General features: G+C 36.1%; 1 protein-coding gene across 1 annotated transcript; it reads right to left on the bottom strand.

Moving 5' to 3' along the window:
* Positions 1-5963: 5963 nt before the first annotated feature.
* Positions 5964-19716, bottom strand: LOC308697097 (uncharacterized protein). Its single transcript, XM_081376193.1, has 8 exons — positions 19675-19716; positions 18728-18823; positions 17157-17213; positions 13827-14465; positions 12272-12877; positions 9096-11471; positions 7881-8489; positions 5964-7774 (listed from the first exon to the last, which is right to left on the bottom strand). Exons 2-8 carry the CDS (start codon positions 18747-18749, stop codon positions 6705-6707), a joined length of 5379 nt encoding a protein of 1792 aa, XP_081232319.1. The 5' UTR covers positions 18750-18823; positions 19675-19716; the 3' UTR covers positions 5964-6704.
* Between the last annotated feature and the right edge of the window lie 194 nt (positions 19717-19910).

Genomic DNA, 19910 nt, shown 5'->3' with positions numbered 1-19910 from the left:
CTCTGTTGAAATAATTCATTGTTTATTTGTTTATTATTTTGCGTAGGCCTACACTCGTCATGTACATTTATGTGATCTTTTGACTGTGAATATGTACACATTGTATTTTATTTTTTTATACAACATTTTTAAAGTAAAATAGAACAACATAGTAAGTCTGCCTGCTCTTCATTACTCTCGTCGTGGTCATTGGACATCAAAATGTGGTAATCGATATATATATATATATATATATATATATATATATATATATATATATGTATATATATATATATAAATAATACTAATATATAAATAATACTCAATAATACTAACTATTACCGAGTTTTGCCATCAGATCCCACGACTCTGTTTCAGGTTGATGTCGAGAAATTTGTTCAGGAAGCACATGCCCATCAATTAATTTCTGATAAAGAGAAGCAATATCTGCTGAATCGTTCTCCGACTAGACCGGTCTTTTACATCTTACCCAAGGTACATAAGAATCTGGACATTCCACCGGGACGACCTATAGTAGCAGGAAACAATAGTCTTACTGAACCTCTTTTAAATTTTGTTGATTCTGTTCTGAGACCTTTAGTCACTTCTCTTCCTAGTTATTTAAGAGACACCGCTGATTTTCTGCAATGTCTAGCAACTCTGCAAAATGTTTGTTGTGATGCTATATTGGCAACCATGGATGTGACCTCATTGTATACTAACATCCCACATCATGAGGGCCTACTGGCTTTAGAACATTTTCTCGATTTGCGCACTGATGATGAGGGTCTTCCGACTAAATTTATCACTGAAATGGCTGAAATGGTACTTACTAAAAACTATTTCCTATTTGAAAATCAATATTATTTGCAGGTTAAGGGCACCGCCATGGGGGCCACTATGGCTCCTGACTATGCCAATCTATATTTGGGTTTTCTAGAGGACCAATATGTTTTCAATAATAACCCTTTCTTGGACAATATTATTTTGTTTAAGAGATACATTGATGATTGCTTTGTCATTTATAAAGGTTCTGCACGTGATTTTGAAACATTTGTTTTGTACATGAACTGTCTTAGGCCCTCCATTAAATTTACATATCATGTGGGGCTAACTGATGTCAATTTCCTGGACACTTCCATATCAATTGTGGACAATAAAATAGTCTCTTCTCTTTATAGAAAAGATACAGCTAAGAACAGTCTCCTTCAGGCTAGCAGTGCTCATCCAATGCCCCTAAAACGAGGTTTACCTTACAGCCAATTTTTGAGACTTCACCGCATTTGCTCGGGGAGAGAAGACTTTGAGTCTAAAGCCCAGAGCTTGTATATGGACTTTAAATCACGAGGCTATCCCAACCAGTGGCTTGATACTGCACTTGAGAAGGTTTCCATTCTACAAAAACAGGAGGAGAGAAATTTGACTATGAAAAAAAGAAATAAGAATTTTTCATGCATTTTTAAATCCACATTTAGTCCACTGAGTAATGATATCAAAACCATTATCAATAACCATTGGCACATTATTCAAAGTGATCCCCAGTTAATGAATGTATTTAGTGAACAACCACTTTTTGTCTCTTCCAGGAGCTCTAATTTGAGGGACAAGCTTGTCCATGTTGACACCCACATCTCATCTCCAACTAGCCTACTCTTGTCGATGCCCAGGGGAATTTTCCATGTCACAATTGCTCTTCCTGTACTAAGTATGTCAAATGTAAATCATTCACACATCCTCGTACACTAAAAACGTATAAGATTAGACAACTGATTACTTGTAAGAGTACATATGTTGTTTACATTATCATTTGTCCATGTCCACAACTATATGTTGGCAAAACTACACGTGCATTACGCACAAGAATGATTGAACACACAAGTGCCATTAGGAGACAGGATGATACATCTTCAATTTCTCGTCATTTTAAGTCTGCTAACCATTCTTTGTCTGACATGAAGTTCCTGGGCATCGAGAGGATTCTACCCCACAGGAGAGGTGGAGATAGAGATAGAAAATTATTGCAAAGGGAGGCTTTTTGGATCTTTGAACTTAAAACTTTATTTCCTGAAGGCATGAATGAAGAACTTGAATTTTCTTGATTTTGTAAAACACATTCTTTCTTCCTGTATGTCTACAATGCTGTATTATCATTGGAAGCTGCTCATTTGAGACTTATATCTGTTTGTAATTCTACTTGAGACAATTGAGATTGAGATGATTGTATTCAGCTGTTTGTCCTTAATTGCTGACTTGCTTTAAAAGGGTGAATGTTGTTTGCTAAATGAGCACTGAAGATAGCAATGTGCTGAAACGTTTGCTGGTGTCTAGTCTGTTTTTAATCCACATGCACTTTGCACTTTATTTGCACAATGCAATTTGAAAAATAAAATATGCTTTTGTAGACTTCTAGTCTTGAGTTGATCAGTGTGCGGCTAGCTACTCCTCTTGTTCATTCTATATGCCATTGGCTCTACGCACCTGAAGTACAAGGACCTGCAGTACCAGAACTTTTTTTCTGTTTGGAGCGCTACATATTTTTTCCAGTTCTACTTAATTAAATAAGCACATAATATTGTAAAAAATAAACAACTTATGATCTGTTAAATGTGTTTTGACTATTTCTTGTATTTTGTATAATTATATTTCTAGGCAGAAAATTATTTTTATAAAAAAAAAAAATCTAATACATTGTATTTAAAACTATCCAAAAAGTATACTTTTTTATTATAATTATATCACTGATTCATCTTTTGAATCTGGCCGGCAAAACTACGAACACATCTTCCTTTTTTAAGAATGACTTAAGTGCCGTTCTTTGCTTCTTTCTCAAGTCCTCCAGAGTCGCGGCCAAAGCCGATTCGAAAGATTGTTCTCCAGCAGCCGCCATTCTTTGTTTTCAAGTAGCAGGGAACCGTTGCTACTCTGTTGTCATTATGTTAAGCTCGCCCCGCCTACTCTATACACGACGTGATTGGCCTGACCCAATTTAGGTTTTTACAGCTCTGAAAGTCAATGGAGAGTTGCTAGACTACCCTGGCTGCAAAATAATTTTTGCTGCCGCTAGGGTGCGTCTAGAAGTTAATGCATTTGTTAACAATTCATGAACAAACAATTAAAAACTGTATTTATTATTATTATTATTATTATTTTACTCTATGTATATGCAGAAAAAAAAAGTCATGCTTCATAGTTATTTCATGATTACTAATGCATTAACTAATGTTAACAAATGAGACATTATTGTTAAGTGTCACTGAAATATATATATGCATTTATGGAAATGTAAACTAAAAGATGAATGTAATATTATTCTAATATATTAATCTCAATTTAAATTTCACATTTGATAAGTTCCGCTTGCTACATTTTTTTGAAACCAAAAGTATGATTTGAAAGTACCCGCACATTGTCATAGTTGTTATTCTGCTGAAGTGTTACATCCTGTTATTTCTCTGCATCATTTACTGGAAATCATGTCCTTTCTGGCTTAGCCAGTTAACCTCTTGTTGATTTCTATATCGTCTTGTTCACAGTACGGTCTTGGCATCATACAGAAACAAACCGCAAACAAATATACAAAATATTTGTTATATTTAGGCTTTATTTTATAACCATTAAAACCAACTGCAATTAAAATGATTACATTTAGATTTAAATTTAAATTTAGAGGTTTAGATTCAGATTTAGATAAAAAGGGTGATATAAAAATTGATGTAGAAAAAAAATTTCACTCTGTAACTGCTAGTAAATTTTACAAACAATTACAAAGAAACACATAGAATGTGCGGGGGCGGACTTTACCATTAGGCAAAGGTCGGCAACTGCCTTGGGCCCCGAGCTACCTAGGGGCCCCCAAAATGCCCTATTAACTTATGCTTAAGTTTTTTTTTTTATTATTATTATTATTTTATTATATATTTCTAAAACTCCATTTGCGAAAAATGGCATCAATCATTAGTGTCGCAGACAGGAGGGGGCTCCCCTAGCCTGGGTTTCCCCATACTGCCTTGCTTGCAGCGCGATTTTATTCACGCTGCTAGGCAGTCTGGACACCATGGACCAAATTTTCCCCTGAAAAAGGGAACCAATCACAGAACGGAAGGGAGCAGCAAGACGATGACGACACCGAAGCAGTTTGTTTATATCTATGGATCCAACATGGCATCAGACTCGACTTTACCTTCTACCTTCATGTTTATCTTGCACAAACGGTAATATTTGCTAAACGCCATCGTGTACCAATAAATCTTTGACCCATCGTCTTAGGGCAGTGATTGACAGACAGAGCGTACAGAGTAGTAGACAGAGTAAAAATGAAGCGAAGCTAGCTACCCAAGCGGTGCTGAAAAAAAGGAGGAAGCGGGAGGAAAGCAAAAAGTCTGAAAATGTGCGCGTAAGATAAACAACACGCAGTAACAGGAGGACTGGGAAATAGAGCAATTGATCCCAGAGCAAGACGAGTCTAAACGCGAAAATTTAAAGTTTCGAAGTTACCCAAATGGCTCAAATAAAAGAAAAAAAGTGAAAAGACGCTGATAAGTATTTGGGAACGCTGCCAAAGATGACAAACTTTTTTATGGCTACTGTTGGGGATACAGATCAGGAACAACAACGTCCAACGCACAGAAAAATCGTGAGGCAAAGAGGACACGGAGATCGACAGACAAAACTGAGCAGTTTATGAATAATGATATTTAAAAAAAAATCTCAGCTCTCAGATTCTGTCAATTCTATTACAAAATTCAAACAACAAATACCGTTTTGCCGTTTTAATGTGACGTGACAGATTCCTATAACGGCACGTGAACTGATCATCTCTATCTAATAGTAAATAAACACAAATTAATTAACAATGTTGAAAGATACAGTATAACTTACCGAAATGTATATTCCTCATTCATAATATCGATCAACAAGTGTTTTTCAACCGCGGAAAGAGGTAAAACAGCTGGAGAACAATCGTCACATAACATTTACCTCAGGAAAGCCATTTAATTGGCTAGAAAAAAAGAGCTATAGAGAGTATGTGGCAAAATATGTGTACTATATTACTTATTTTAACCTTAAATTATACCAGATGATAGGGCTTTTTTTCTTCTTGAGAAAAAGTAACGCCTGTCTTGTGAAACGTTACCTAATATTTATCCAAATGAGTCAATATTGAATCAAATCACAAGAATTGAATCGAAATGGTGAAATTTGCCAAGCAAAAAAAAAACATAGCTTACCAGAAATTGGACCATGTAAACATTGTAACATGTTTCTGTTTAGGAGTAAAGAAGTGTAGCCCTTGCAGGGTTTAAAGGGGGAGTTTTTTTTCTCCTCTCTAACCTTTCTTCCCTGTAGATTAGCTTTACCTGCCTATCCACCATTCAGTCGGTACATATTTTTTTCGTTCTCTTTTAAAGATTGGATGAGTAGGGGCCCATAGCCTACCTTCGCCTTGGGCCCCCGATTTGCTAAATCCGCCACTGTGTGTGTGTGTGTGTGTGTGCTCAGGGACAACACATGTTGTGTAGATTTTAACGCATGTAGTGTGTGTGTGTGTGTGCTCAGTGACACCACATGTTGTGTAGATTTTAACACATTTAGTGTGTGTGCTCAGTGACACCACATGTTGTGTAGATTTTAACACATTTAGTGTGTGTGTGTGTTTAGTGACACCACATGTTGTGTAGATTTTAAGTAACACATGTAGTGTGTGTGTGCTTAAAGAAAACTGCACACTAATGTGTCATATATTTCATAGTTTGACAGTTGGTACAAAAATTCTAGGAAAATGAATAGGTTTAATTACTTGCTCAACAGTTTGATTATGCATTACGTGTCATACTCTGACTCATACTCTGCTGTTCGGTCAACCAGTAATCACAAAATAATAAACACAGACAGGAGAAATTTCAGTGTAAATACTGACTGTATAATCAATGTGCTTATTAGATTAATAGTTACCGAATAGATTAATAGATGCATGAAATACTGATAAGAGTCAAAATTGTTTTATTATATCATAGAATAGCAATATGACAAATAAAGCATTACAATGTACAAAACATCTGGACAAACAAGATCATGCTGAAATACTACAGAATTAATTTACATATTACAATATCTTACGATTAATATACAATTCAAGTTATTTCACTCATCTGATTACTGTAGTGTCCTCCTCCATTCTCCTCTATCATGGTGTCAATCTTCTTCAGTAGATCATTCACCTGATCTCTGTTTCTCATGTCTATTGTCTTTATTGTCTGCCTTGATCTATTGTTAAACTCAGTGAGGTTTTCTATGATCTCCATGAGCTGTCATTTACTCCGAAAACACAGAGGAAAAATAAAGGATATAGAAACACTTCTCATCATTAACTCTACTACAGGGTTCATCTCTGTGTGAAAGAATTTAGGAGTATCAACTGCAGACACAATCCTTATTTTGTTGTTTTCTCTCTTCTTCCTCTCGTCTGAGTCTCTGAGCATCTTCAATCATCTGACATCTCTCCTGTGTGCTTTCTCACTCTCACTGGTCTTAGTTTAGTCCTCTTGTTGTTTTCGGTCCTCTTCGTCTCTGCACCATCAGCTCCACTAACAGATGAATGATGCAGAACTGCTATAGTTTTCTCTTCTGTCTCACTTCACAATGAGAAGAGCATGTAGACCAGAAGTGAATTATCCCTGTCATTAACTCGTCAGGTTTTCATGGAAGAGTGAAAGAATCCAGGAGTATCAACTACAGACACAGCTGTCTTTTTGTCTCTCCTCTGTTTGTTTTCTCCGTTCCATCTCTTCCCTTGCTTTAGCCATCTCTGCTCTGAATCTCTCCTCTTTAGCCATCTCTGCTCTGAATCTCTCCTCTTTAGCCATCTCTGCTCTGAATCTCTCCTCTTTAGCCATCTCTGCTCTGAATCTCTCCTCTTTAGCCATCTCTGCTCTGAATCTCTCCTCTTTAGCCATCTCTGCTCTGAATCTCTCCTCTTTAGCCATCTCTGCTCTGAATCTCCTCTCTACCTCATTTCTCACTCTCACAATCTCCTCTTGTATTTGTTTCTCCACTTCTTGTTTTCTCTCCTCTTCCTCTTTCTGTCTCTGCTCTTCTTCCTCTCGTCTGAATCTCTGAGCATCTTCAAGCATCTGATGACTGTAGTGTCCTCCTCCATTCTGCTCTATCATTGTGTCAATCTTCTTCAGTAGATCATTCACCTGATCTCTGTTATTCTCATCTTTATTGTTGAAGATGTGAAATCTGCCTCCACACTGATCAACTAGATCTCTAAATCTACTGTTCTCCTCAATGAGTTTCTCTACAGACTCGTCTTCTAGCAGATCTCCATGAGTGAAGAGAATAATGGAGTACTTTAACACCTCCTGACCAAACAACATCTCAATCATCTGAGGAATCAGCAGCTCCTGCTCAGTGAATCTCATATTCACAGGAAACACAATGAGAAACGCGTGCGGTCCAGGACTGGAAATATAAACACTTCTCGCTATCTCTGTCATTAACTCTTCAGTGCTCATCTCTGTGTCAAAGAATCCAGGAGTATCAACTACAGACACAGATCTGCCTGAAACAGTGGCGTGAGCTTCTGAACATTCACAGGTTACTGAATACATTCTCCTCTCAGATCTGAACTCTTTCTGTCCCAGTATTGTGTTTCCAGCTGCACTCTTCCCAACTGCACCTCTACCCAGAAGAACAATCCGTCTGGATGAGAGACTGGAGACAGGAGCGTCAGGTTCAATGTTGTCTGGTATTTTTCTCATCAGTGTATTCAGTGTCTCTGCTACTTCTCCTTCTACATCATAAAAAAGAAAAGAAAATATTGAATACTATTTTTAACACAAAAAATTTAATAAAAAAGTGTTCAGTATAATTATTTCATATTGGAATTAAAGACTCACCCTGTATGTCAAAATATGGCTTAAGTATTTTTATAAGCAGCTCTTGAACTTGTTCAGTGTGTTCTCTCTTCTTGTTGTTGAACACATGATATCTCTGATTATATTTCTGAACGAGTTTCTTCAGTGGTTCAATATCATCAATGTACTCTTTTATAGTGATGTTTTCATCTTCCAGTTGATCTCCTCTGGTGAAGAGAATCCAGGTTTTCTCCAAGCGTTTTTCTCCTAACAGCTCCTCAATCTTCTCCACAGTTCTTCTCTTTTCTTCAGTGAATCTGTCAGCTTTGATGACCAGCAGAAACACACAGGGATCTGATCCACATCTCTGAAGAACCTTTTCATTTATCATCTGCTGAATCTCTTCATCACTCATGTGTGAGTTGAATAATCCTGGTGTGTCATAAACAGTGACTGTAATGCCACCAACAGTTCCAGATTCAACAGCAACATCTCGAATGACTGAAGTGGAGCTTTTCTTAGAGATGAAAGCTTGTCGTCCCAGTATTGTGTTCCCTGCTGCACTCTTCCCAGCTCCTGTTCTTCCCATTAGGACCAAATTTAAATGTTGATTGAACATCATATTTGCTCCCTCCATTTCTGTTTCACAGCCTAGAAATAAATAACACAAAATAAATACAGCAACACACTTGGAACAGTTTACCATAGTAACTGTTTGCTATTACTGTAAAATAATATCACATTTCATTTAAAATCCTCCAAATAAAGTTTATCATTTATAATTTTGCACGGGTTGCACATGTTCTGAATTCTCCATGATTTGAGATGTTTCCCTCATCTAACACTGCTATTAAACGAGCTGAGGAGTTTAATCAGGTGTGCTTCATGAGGGAGGAATACAACATTACAATCCAGCAACAGGGTTGAGAAACTTATGAAACTTCAAGTCTATTTGGCATTTGCACAAAGGCATAAGAATATGAAATAAAGATTAATAGATATAAAGCTTTACTTTAGAAATAGTGTAAGTTGTATGTTGACAGTCTTCATCTGAGTTCAGCTTCTGTTTCAGTGTTTAATTACTGCACACAGATGCTGTTCACCGACTGAGCAAAACATGAACAACTGAACTTTAAGCTTCAGAGTTGCATGTAGAAGATGATTGTAAAGTCAGAATCTAGAGCAGAACTATTTCAACACAACTGAAAACAAACAGAATGAAATGAAATGAAATATGGTCTTGTTTACAGTGCTTACTCTTTGTGTGATCGCTAACTGGACTTTGTTGTTTCTTGTGAAGTTCAGATTTCTGTTGTTCTTGTTCTTTTTTCTTCTCTTCTTCCCTTTTCTGTCTTTCATCTTGTTTCTGTTTTTCCCACTGCATTTGTTTTGTCTTATATTCAGTTTTAACCATTTCTTTTTCTATTGTAATTTCCTCTATTTCATGTTTAAATGTCTCTCGTTCTCGTCTCATCTCGTCTCGTATCTCTCTCTGATGTTTCTCTTGTTCTATTATTTCTCTTTTGAGTTCCTCTTCTCTTCTCTTTCTCTCTTTGTCATGATTCTGTCTTTCTTCCTCCATCATCACCTTCATTCTCTCTTTCTCTTTTTCATGTTTCTTCATCAGTTCTTCTCTTTCTCTGTTCATTTTCTCCATCAGGATCTTCATCTTGTTTTCTTCTGCTTCATGTTTAGACTGAAGATCTTCTTTCTCTCTTTCCATTCTCTCTCTCTCTTCTTTCAGTCTCCGATTAAATTCATCACAATCTCTCTGTTCTTTCTCTCTTCTTTTCTCATCCTCTTCTTCTCTTCTCGTCTTTTCCTCTAGTTTCTGTTTCTCCCATTCCTCTCGTTCTCTCTTCATCTCCTCACGCATCTTTTCCTCACTCTCTTCTTTCTCTTTAAGTTCGCTTTTATATTGTTCCTCTCTCTCTCTGATATATTCTTCTCTCCTCTTTCTCTCTTCATCATTCCTCTCTTTCTCTTCTTCTCGGTTCTTCATCAGTCCTTCTTTCTCTTCCATTAGTGTTTTATATTGTTCTTCTCTCTCATTAAATTCCACATCTCTTTTCTTCCTCTCATTCTCTATTGTCTTCATCATTCTCTCTTTTTCTGTGTCGTTTCTGATCTGCAGATTTTCTTTTTCTTTCTTCACATTCTCATTTTCTCGCCTTATTTCTTCCATTTCATTTTGTAACATCTCTTGTTCTCTCTTCATTTCATCTCGTATCTGCTCCTCCTTTTCTTTCATTTCTCTTTTATATCTTTCTTCTACCTCTCTGAATTCTTCTTCACTTCTCTTTCTCTCTTTGTCATGATTCTTCATCAGTTCTTCTTTCTCTCTTTTAGATTCTTCTCTCTCATTAAACTCTTCTTCTCTTCTCTTTCTCTCAGTTTCATGATTCTGTCTTTCATTCTCTATTCTATTCATCAGTCTGTCTATTTCCATCTGAAATTTGTCTTTTTCTGTTTTTATTTTCTCCTTTTCTTGCCTCATTTCCACCATTTCATGTTTAAATGTCTCTCGTTCTCTCTTCATCTCCTCACACATCTTTTCCTCACTCTCTTCTTTCTCTTTCATTAGTGTTTTATATTGTTCTACTCTTGCATTAAACTCTTCTTCTCTTCTCTTTCTCTCTTTGTCATGATTCTGTCTTTCATTTTCTATTCTATTCATCAGTCTTTCTATTTCTGTGTCATATCTGATCTGTAGATTTTCTTTTTCTTTCTTCACATTTTCTTTTTCTCGCATTATTTCCTCTATTTCATGTTTAAATGTCTCTCGTTCTTTTCTCATTTCATCTCGTATCTCTCTCTGATGTTTCTCTTGTTCTCTTATTTCTCTTTTGAGTTCCTCTTCTCTTCTCTTTCTCTCTTTGTCATCATTCTGTCGTTCTTCCTCCATCATCATCTTCATTCTCTCTTTCTCTTCTTCTAGTTTGTCCACCAGTTCTTCTCTTTCTCTGACTCTGTCCATCAGGATCTTCATCTGTTGTTCTTGTCTTTCTCTCTCCATCTGTCTGAACATCTTACACGAGTAGAAACTCTCTCCGTTTGCTTTCACCATGTTGTCTATCTTCTCCAGTAGATCAGACACCTGTGTTCGGTCTCCAGTCTGATTATTATTATTGAACACATGATATCTGTTTCCACACGTTTCAACCAGGTTTCTAATCACAGATCCAGGTTTTCCCAAACACTGCTCAATGGTTTTGTCCTTCAGATCATCTCCTCTGGTGAAGAGCACCATGGTGTACATTAAAGATTTCTCCCCAAATGTCTCTTGGATGATCTTCACTGTTGTTTCTTCTTCTCGAGTGAATCGTTGTCCTAAATTGAGCACAATGATGAACACATGCGGTCCAGGCAGGATCATGGAGATGCAGTGTCTGATTTCTCTCTGGATCTCTTCATTAGTGAGTTCAGTGTCAAACAGTCCTGGAGTGTCGATCACAGTAACGCGTCGGCCGTTGATGTCAGATGTTTCTCTCTGACTCTCTTTAGTCACTGACTCTTGAGATGTTTCTGCTGTAAACGCTTTTCTTCCTAAGATTGTGTTTCCTGTTGCACTTTTCCCAACTCCAGTTTTTCCCAGCAGCACAATCCTCAGTTCATCTGTGTTTTCACGTGAACCTGAAAATTAAAAACAGAATTTATTCTACTTTATAATGCTGAAAACCATATCAACTGATCATCTTTTTTTTTCTGGCTTCCTTTGCAACAAATAATGTATTTTGTTAAACACTGTTACAAAGACCACAAACTCACATAAAAAGCCAAGAGTAAAACTGCCAAACTAAAGGAATAACGATCATCATAATGATGACCAAATATTTTCAAAATAAAACATCAACATCTTAACCTCTGTTAATTCTCAATAAGAAAATCTGTAGATGAATGCCAGAAATAAAGTCAGTCTGGTTAGTAATAAGTGAAGCTGGTAATGCTGTTTGTGGAGTTGTTTAATCCTCCTCTGCTGAGATCTTCACAGATTTAATGTCTTCTTTTCTCTTCAGTTGATTTCATCTAAAACTGTGTCTGAAGTCAGTTGTAGTTCTTGTGTTTCTCTTTTCTTCAGTGATTCTGCTTGTTAACAGCAGGTGTTCATCACTAATGCTCAATCATCAATTAATTAATCATTTAATTATCACATTAAATTTAAACTGAACTGATTAACTAATTCAGAGTTTGTTTAACTCTGAATCTGTGGAACACTGAAGCTTGACGTTTGACCTTACTGATCACCAGGGTTTGAGTTTTATTTTCCATTTTTGAATTTCTGAACTTTGACATGTTGCAGTTTGTCTGTTAAAAATACAAATTCATAAAACAATACTAAAGAATAAAACTGTAGAATTTAAAGGTAAAATAAATGTTTTGGTCATTTTTCTAGCTGCACTGTTTAAGATTTAAACTGATGTTCTGGTCTTTACCTTGTGGCAGTAAATGTGTCTCTAGTGAATTAATTTTCTTTTTCATCTCTTCATATTTCATCAGTTTTTTCATCTGTGCCTCCAGAAATGACTCTGTGGAGAAAAAATCTCCTTTGTTTTCTTCCAGCATCTTCTCAATCTTCTCCATCAATGTGGACACTTGTGTGGTGGGACCAAAGAAATGATGTCGTCCTCCAAACCTCTCAATGACCGACTGTGTTTCTTCACTGAGCTCTGCTGTCTGATGCTCTGAATTCTGCATTATGAGGATCATGATGTGTTTGTTGATCCTTGAGCTGAAGATCCTCTGGATCTCCTCCATTTCTGCTATGTCTTCATTATTGAGGGAAGCATCAGGAATAATGAGGAGGAAAACATGAACTCCAGGATCACAGAGAGACACACAGCGGAGAGTCTGACGCATCACTTCCTCCTCTGAGAGCCGAGTGTTGAACAGAGCTGGAAGCTCCACCAGACTGATCACACGACCATGAAGATCCACGTCTTTCTTCTCTCTTATACGTTTTGAAACAGAGTTCTTCATTGTTTCATCACTTCCACACAGCACCAAGTTCAGCTTCTGTTGTCTGGTGGCACCTAAACCTCCTTAAACACAAGAACGTGTGTTACTATAACATATTTAGATATTGTTTATTTTAGATTGCATTTCTATCGAATCAAATGTAAACTGGAAGTCTGTAATCATACATTTCCTGTTTATGCAACTATTGATGAAAATAAAGTATTAATCAAATAAGTCTTATACTCATAACTTTGTTAGTTTAATATTTTGACAATTGAAAAAAATGATTCATTGACTAGTTGAATTTACTAAAAGAAATTATGTTAATTGGATCCACATAATTGATTTTAGCTACATTTAAACAAATGCATTACGTTGAACTAAGTTCAACTTGATGCATTTGTTTAAATGTAGCTGAAATCAATTATGTGGAACCAAATATAATTTCTTTTAGTAAATTCAACTAGTCAATGAATCATTTTTTTCAGTGTATGTGACTTGATATCATGATACAAATCCCTATATGATGCCATGATTCACAGTGCACAGTGATGCATCATGACTGAATTGTTGTATTTGTCCAGTGTCTATCTTTGACTCATCACATGATCATTTGGGTGGAAAAGGCAGAAGATTAGTCTTGACAGGGACAGTTATGATGGCTGAGTGCTTCTACAACCACTGGTGAGTTTTCTATTAATAGATTATTTATGTAACCAATTAAATTAGGTCTATATAAAACTGATTGATTTTGACTTGCAAGTTGTTAGTTGAAGAATTCTGTATTATAAGAAAGTTACTGCAGTCATTTTCTTTCTTTTGTTTTCATTTGTTAGACACTGACAGTTTAGACATATACTCAGTATTGCAAAGAAATATATCCTGTTGAATGTTTTTTGATTCCTATACAACCTCAGGCTGAATCTGCATATTTTATCTGCACCTGATGTTTAATTAATATTTTTTCAAAAGTAGGAAAAAATGAAATACTTGTTAAAAAAACGTATTCTTTTCTTATTTGAGTGTCCTCACCATCCGAATCTTCCTCTGTTCTGTGTGAAGCAAAATATCTGCTCAGATCTTCATCCACCAGTGTTTCTTCAGCATCATAATACAGCTCACATGTGAGTAATTCTTCATTGTTTTCCCTGAGTATCTTCTCTAATTGTTGCAATATTCCAGAGAACTGTCTCTTTATTTCATGATCAAGTTGAAGATGTCCTCCTCCACACTCTTCAGTTAATTGTTGAATGAATTCATTAGCTTTCACAGATGCTCCTTTAGCTCTCAGTTTCTCTTCATCAGTCGTGAGCACAATGGTGCGTTTAATCGCCTCATCACTGAATTTCTCCAGCACGTGTTTGACTCTTCTTATGTCCTCCTCAGTGAAGTCTTTATACTGCAGTACGAGTATGAAGGCATGAGGTCCTGGATCAGACAGAGACACACACTCTCTCACTGTCTGTGTGATCTGATGATCTGAGATGTTTGTCTGGAGCAGCTGAGGACTGTTGATGATGGTCACATGTCTGTTCTTCAATCTTCCTCTGACTCTCTCTACCACATCTGGAGGAGCTTCACTGTCAAACGCTGCTCGTCCTAATATGAAGTTTCCCGCTCCACTGTTTTCTGACACACTCTTCCCCAGCAGAACAATCCTCAGATCACTCACTGAAACACACATGAATAACAAACCCAAGTTAAGATTAATTGATTGGTTTGAGTTTGTTTTTTAACCCCCTGAGGTCGGCTATCGCGCCGGCGCGATAGGCTCGTTTTTTTCCGTATGAGTGCAAAAAAATAATAAAATAAAAATATTAATGTTTATCTTTTAGGCTTGTTTTGTACATCAATCGATTCTGTTAAATGTGTATTATTTTTGTGTATACTCACAATAAAAACAAAGTGTTGTGCTTTTTGCCAAATAAAGAAAAATATACGTGATGCGAGTTCTGCCTTCTATCTGCCAGTGTCGTCCATTCTGAAACGCGTCCGAAAATGAACAATAACTCAGCGAATACTCAGTCAAACAGGCATTCAGACACACAGGCATGAAGCTTGAATTCTCTTCTCTTAAATGAAGTAATTTATATAAAAAACAAATATTCTCATTTTGTGAAATCTGTATTAAAAGAGAGCGATTCCAGTCGACCTAATTAGAGCTAATTCAAATGTAATGTAACTCCGCCTACGGAGAGCGCGCACTATTCAAACGCAAATGAATGAGGCAATCCAAGCAAACCTGTGAACGCCCACATATCAGTTTATTCAGATCATTACTTTAACACCGTCTCGCAGCACTGTGAGCAATAACAATAATGAAAAAAGTACCTCAGAAGTGCGGGTATATCGAGGAGCGAGCTGAGGAATACTGTAAGTTTTTTTTTCTTCTAACGTGAATCGGGTTTCTGTTTTTGATGAATGAACGGCAGAGATGCGCGCTGTTTACCACAGCTCGCAAAAAGACAGTTTAAATTTAAATCGCGTGTGTGAATGAATGAGGATGTTTTAGCAAACTGTATTACTATGAGTAAAAATCGACTGAAATATGTTGAAATAAAATGTAGGCTATTTGTATAAGCAATACGTATTAAACTGCAATTTTATATGCCCTAATATTTCATAAAAACAACGTTACAGTCAGGCGAAATATGAAAGACAACATTTTGTTGACTAGATTTGAGTACAGTTTTTACTGTAGAATATACTGCCACATAAGCTTTTGATGAAAAAAGTACCTCAGAAGTGCGGGTATATGGAGGAGCGAGCTGAGGAATACTATAAGTTTTTTTTTTCTTCTCACGTGAATCGGGTTTCTGTTTTTGATGAATGAACGGCAGAGATGCGCGCTGTTTACCACAGCTCGCAAAAAGACAGTTTAAATTTAAATCGCGTGTGTGAATGAATGATGATGTTTTAGCAAACTGTATTACTATACTGAGATGAGTAAAAATCGACTGAAATATGTTGAAATAAAATGTAGGCTATTTGTATAAGCAATACGTATTAAACTGCAAATTAACATTTATATGCCCTAATATTTCATAAAAACAACGTTACAGTCAGGCGAAATATGAAAGACAACATTTTGTTGACTAGATTTGAGTACAGTTTTTACTGTAGAATATACTGAATATATATATCAAATAAGCTTTTGTTTAGCAATTTTTATATATATATAAAATAAAGTCATCAACTAAGATGTTAGCTGTTCCAATTTTGGCTATATTCAAACTAATGAATACATAGATAGGCCTAAAATGTAGGCCTATAATCTTTTTTTTTTTTTTACAAAGAAAGAGTACACTTGAAATATTGTTGAAATTTTAATTATTGTTGTAATTGTAACCTTTTTAATAAAATAGCAAAACATATTTACAAGATAGATGTAAGCAAAATCTTAAATGGTCAATATAAGTCTTCTTCTAATTTTTTGTCCTTGCATTGTGGCTCAGTCAGTCAGAGTCACACCTGAATGAATGGCTAATTATGCATAATGGGTGGGACATTTTGTATTCCAAGGTGTAAACCACTCCTCGTTCACGCCCACTCGCATAATGGCTTTCCAAGCAAAACCTGTTTTACATCAATTTAAATCAATGTATGGTTTTATCTGAACGATAAAGCAAGACTATTTTCACATAATTTTGAAGCCAGAACTCGAAGGAAGAACATCCATTTCTCAAAAGTCTTATTCATGCATATTTATTATGAGTTTTGAGGTCTTCTTTCAGCAACTTTCATTTTTTATTTTTTCAATAACCACGCATAAGCATTATTCTCTTAAAAATAAAAAAATATACATGCATGGTGATCACATATTTTGGTAGCCCTGTTTGTGCTATATAGAGTGAATTTACACCTTTGCCATTAACATGTTTATAAATAACTGAAAAAAGCACAAATGTCAGAGCATGTCAGAACACCTCCAGGGCCCAGAAAACACCTCAGACTCCAGAGGGTTAAAGCACGGAAATTCTTAATGGACTTTTCACTCATTTCCTCCACTTCAGCAGTTATTTTTTCTCTGTTTGCATTCACTCATTTCCCAAAGTCAATTTGAATGTTGAATTGTCAATACAACGGAAAAATTGCAAAAAGTAGACTTCATAAATTGATGTTGATTTTTCTAAAATATTTTTAGTCACCATAGTGGTGATCCCTTTGGTTGGGCACTTGGATTATGATTATAAAAAACTAATGATTTTGATTAAACAGTACTTGATTAACAAGTTTTCTATACAAATGTTATTAAGTTGTGCCAACTAAAAATCAATACACTACTTTACTTGGAAATTTTAAGGCAATCGGATTCCTCACTTTTTCTAAGTAAAGTCAACTTATTTTAGAGTGTAGACTTACTGTAGGGTGGTCTCTCTTTGCTCCGTCTTCTCCTGTGAGCAGAACCCCGAAAACCAGCTGCAGAAACAAAAAAGCTTATGTCTGACTCTTGGATACAACACAATAACTAATAGCACAACTACAAAACACATTAATGAGTTTTTTTTTTTTTTAAAGAAGTTTGCAATGTTATGTCAGTAAACATGCAGTAAAATACAAGGACAGGCATTATTAGACTCAAACCAGGTAAAACGGCGTAATACTGTAAGGTATAATGACGATTAAATCATCTTTATTAAACAGCCGTGAGCCGCCAGAATAAACACCAGCAAAATATGTTAATTGAAATAGAGACAAATCATGCCCATTGTTCATCTTTCAAAAGGATTTATATATAGTGCACCTGTAGTAACTGAACTTCTGATGTTCTTCACAGGATATACATTCATTTATTTAACAAACACCTGTCATTTTTAGGTTTTAACTGTTATTTTATTTTAAAGCCATTGTTTTATAAGTGTAATTGTCGCTCGTCTTTCGAAGCAGGAAGAGCAGATGACAAAAGTAGATGTGCCTTGGCTTGAGGACGACCTTGGAGTCATTAGGCCCAAACTCAAGGCAGGAAGCGCTGATGAAGAGTGCTTGCAAATCACCCAATTGCTTGACCGATGCTAGCACTAAGGAGTGCAGTCTTAACACTTTTTTTTCGTGCTTAACAACACGAAAATGACGTTTTAAAATGTATCCACTTTTGGAGAGCGTTTTCAAAAGCTTTGTTTTCGTTGCTAAAGACACTATCTCAGTGTGGACCGAAGGCTAAAACAGAGAGAAAAAGGCGTGTTTTCAGTACTCTGCCATGTCCGGGCCTTAAGAGTTTATACAGAGGGCTCTGCCGAGTTTAGGCAGTCAGAGCAGCTCTTCGTATGCTTCGGTGGACGCACCAAAGGGCTTCCGGTCACGAAGCAGAGATCACATTGGCTTATACTTCGATGATCCTTCATTGCCCCATCGGCGTCAGAGCTCACTCCACTAGAGGCGTGGCCTGTGGTGTATCTATTGGTGACATCTGCGCGGCCGCCGGCTGGTCCTCACATCAACCTTTGCCAGATTTTACAACTTGGAAGTCCCTGCACTGCAGGCACGAATCCTCTCTGTCTAGTTGGAGTTGACCTTTGAGTGAGCTTAACCCACTATTACCTCTCAGGAGGTCACTACTCAGCCAATTAGCGCGCACAGATCTCTGCACTATTATTGCTGTGCAGTAGCACTGCGTTATTGAATAAAAGGCTTCAATAATCAGAGAAAAAGGAGTTTTCCCCTTAGCGTCTAGCAGATACAATACTCGTTCCCTTTATATCAGGGAACCAAGGATAAATTAGTAACCAAGACTTTCTGTCTGTACCGTCTCAGTGAGCTTTTTTGAGGGTTTAAGCATGCGCTGTGAGGTGAATTTAGCATTTTCCGACTCTTCAGTGTGGATGAGCAACTTTTGGAAACGCTCAATTTTCAAATCTATCTGGATTAATGTAGACATAGCCTAAAAGAGATGACTGATGTTGATTCAGCTATTAATATCATTCATAATCTCTGACCTCTGCTTTCTCTGCTGGACATGTTGATATTCTGTTATTTCTTCAGTCTTCAGTCGATCATCTTCTCTGACTCCTGATGTCTGTCTCTTCATCATCCTGTGAGAGATTATAATGATTTTATTTCATTAACACACACTAATGAGATCATGTTACCACACCACAACATTTATTTAAATATGACAATACTTTAATATGCCGTTGTTTAAAACTATTCTGTATGAGAGTTGGTTTTCTCCAAAACACACACTAATTGCTATTCTGATAAAAACTGAATGATTGTTTTGGGGTGTTTCTGTGTAAATGAGCATCTTATTACACTGATTTGCGCAAAGATATAGTAACTTAATAACATAAATAGTACTTAATAGCAACAATACTATATTTTTTAATGTCATAATCATTTGTTAACAAACAAGTATTCATTACTTTAATGAGCGCATTGTATCTGCATTAAATTATTACATTGTTCAAATTAATACATTTTTAGTGATGTAACTGTGATTTTTGTTTGTGATTTTTGTTTGACTCATGTACTTTCTGTAAAGCTGCTGTGAAATGTGTATTGTGAAAAGCACTATACAAATAAACGTGAAATAATAACTTAACATATATGATTTAATCACAAAACAAGGGTCATTTGAGAAATTTGTTTAACAACATGGACATTTTTTAATAAAAGTGTGTATATAAAGATGTACCTTTAGACTTCATAACAACTGATGAAATTACACATTTTGCATTAATTATTTAATTTTTAAAAAATGATTCTATACCACCGTCTTATATTGTGTTTTGGTTCCATGTGAAAGTGAAACCAACCATTTCTGCAGCTCATACAGTTACAATTACACTCCTAATCAATCTAAAAATCATAATTGTGTGCTGTATATCATATTTACATATTAAATTATGCTCCACAAAGAGTGTCTTTAAAGTAATAGTGATACCTGCACCATGTCGAGGTTTGTCATTTCCTGCAACAAAGCAGGAAGAACTCTGTGTGGGCGGGGTTAGTGACGTCACAGTCATCATCAAACTCAACAAACTAGTCCTAGCATGGCAAGCCATTTTAGCTTAAAATGTCCCAATGTATGTTACTCGTCATAATTGTATTATTACTTTGAGAGCAAAACAATTTAATACTTAGAAACAATTACAATCAGAGAGCTCTACCAATTCATTT

The sequence above is a fragment of the Scardinius erythrophthalmus genome, assembly GCF_964197995.2.
Source record: "Scardinius erythrophthalmus genome assembly, chromosome: 1".
Classification (NCBI taxonomy): Eukaryota; Metazoa; Chordata; class Actinopteri; order Cypriniformes; family Leuciscidae; genus Scardinius; species Scardinius erythrophthalmus.
Note: the sequence above shows the minus strand (reverse complement) of the source record. Positions and strands in the feature narration are given on the sequence as shown.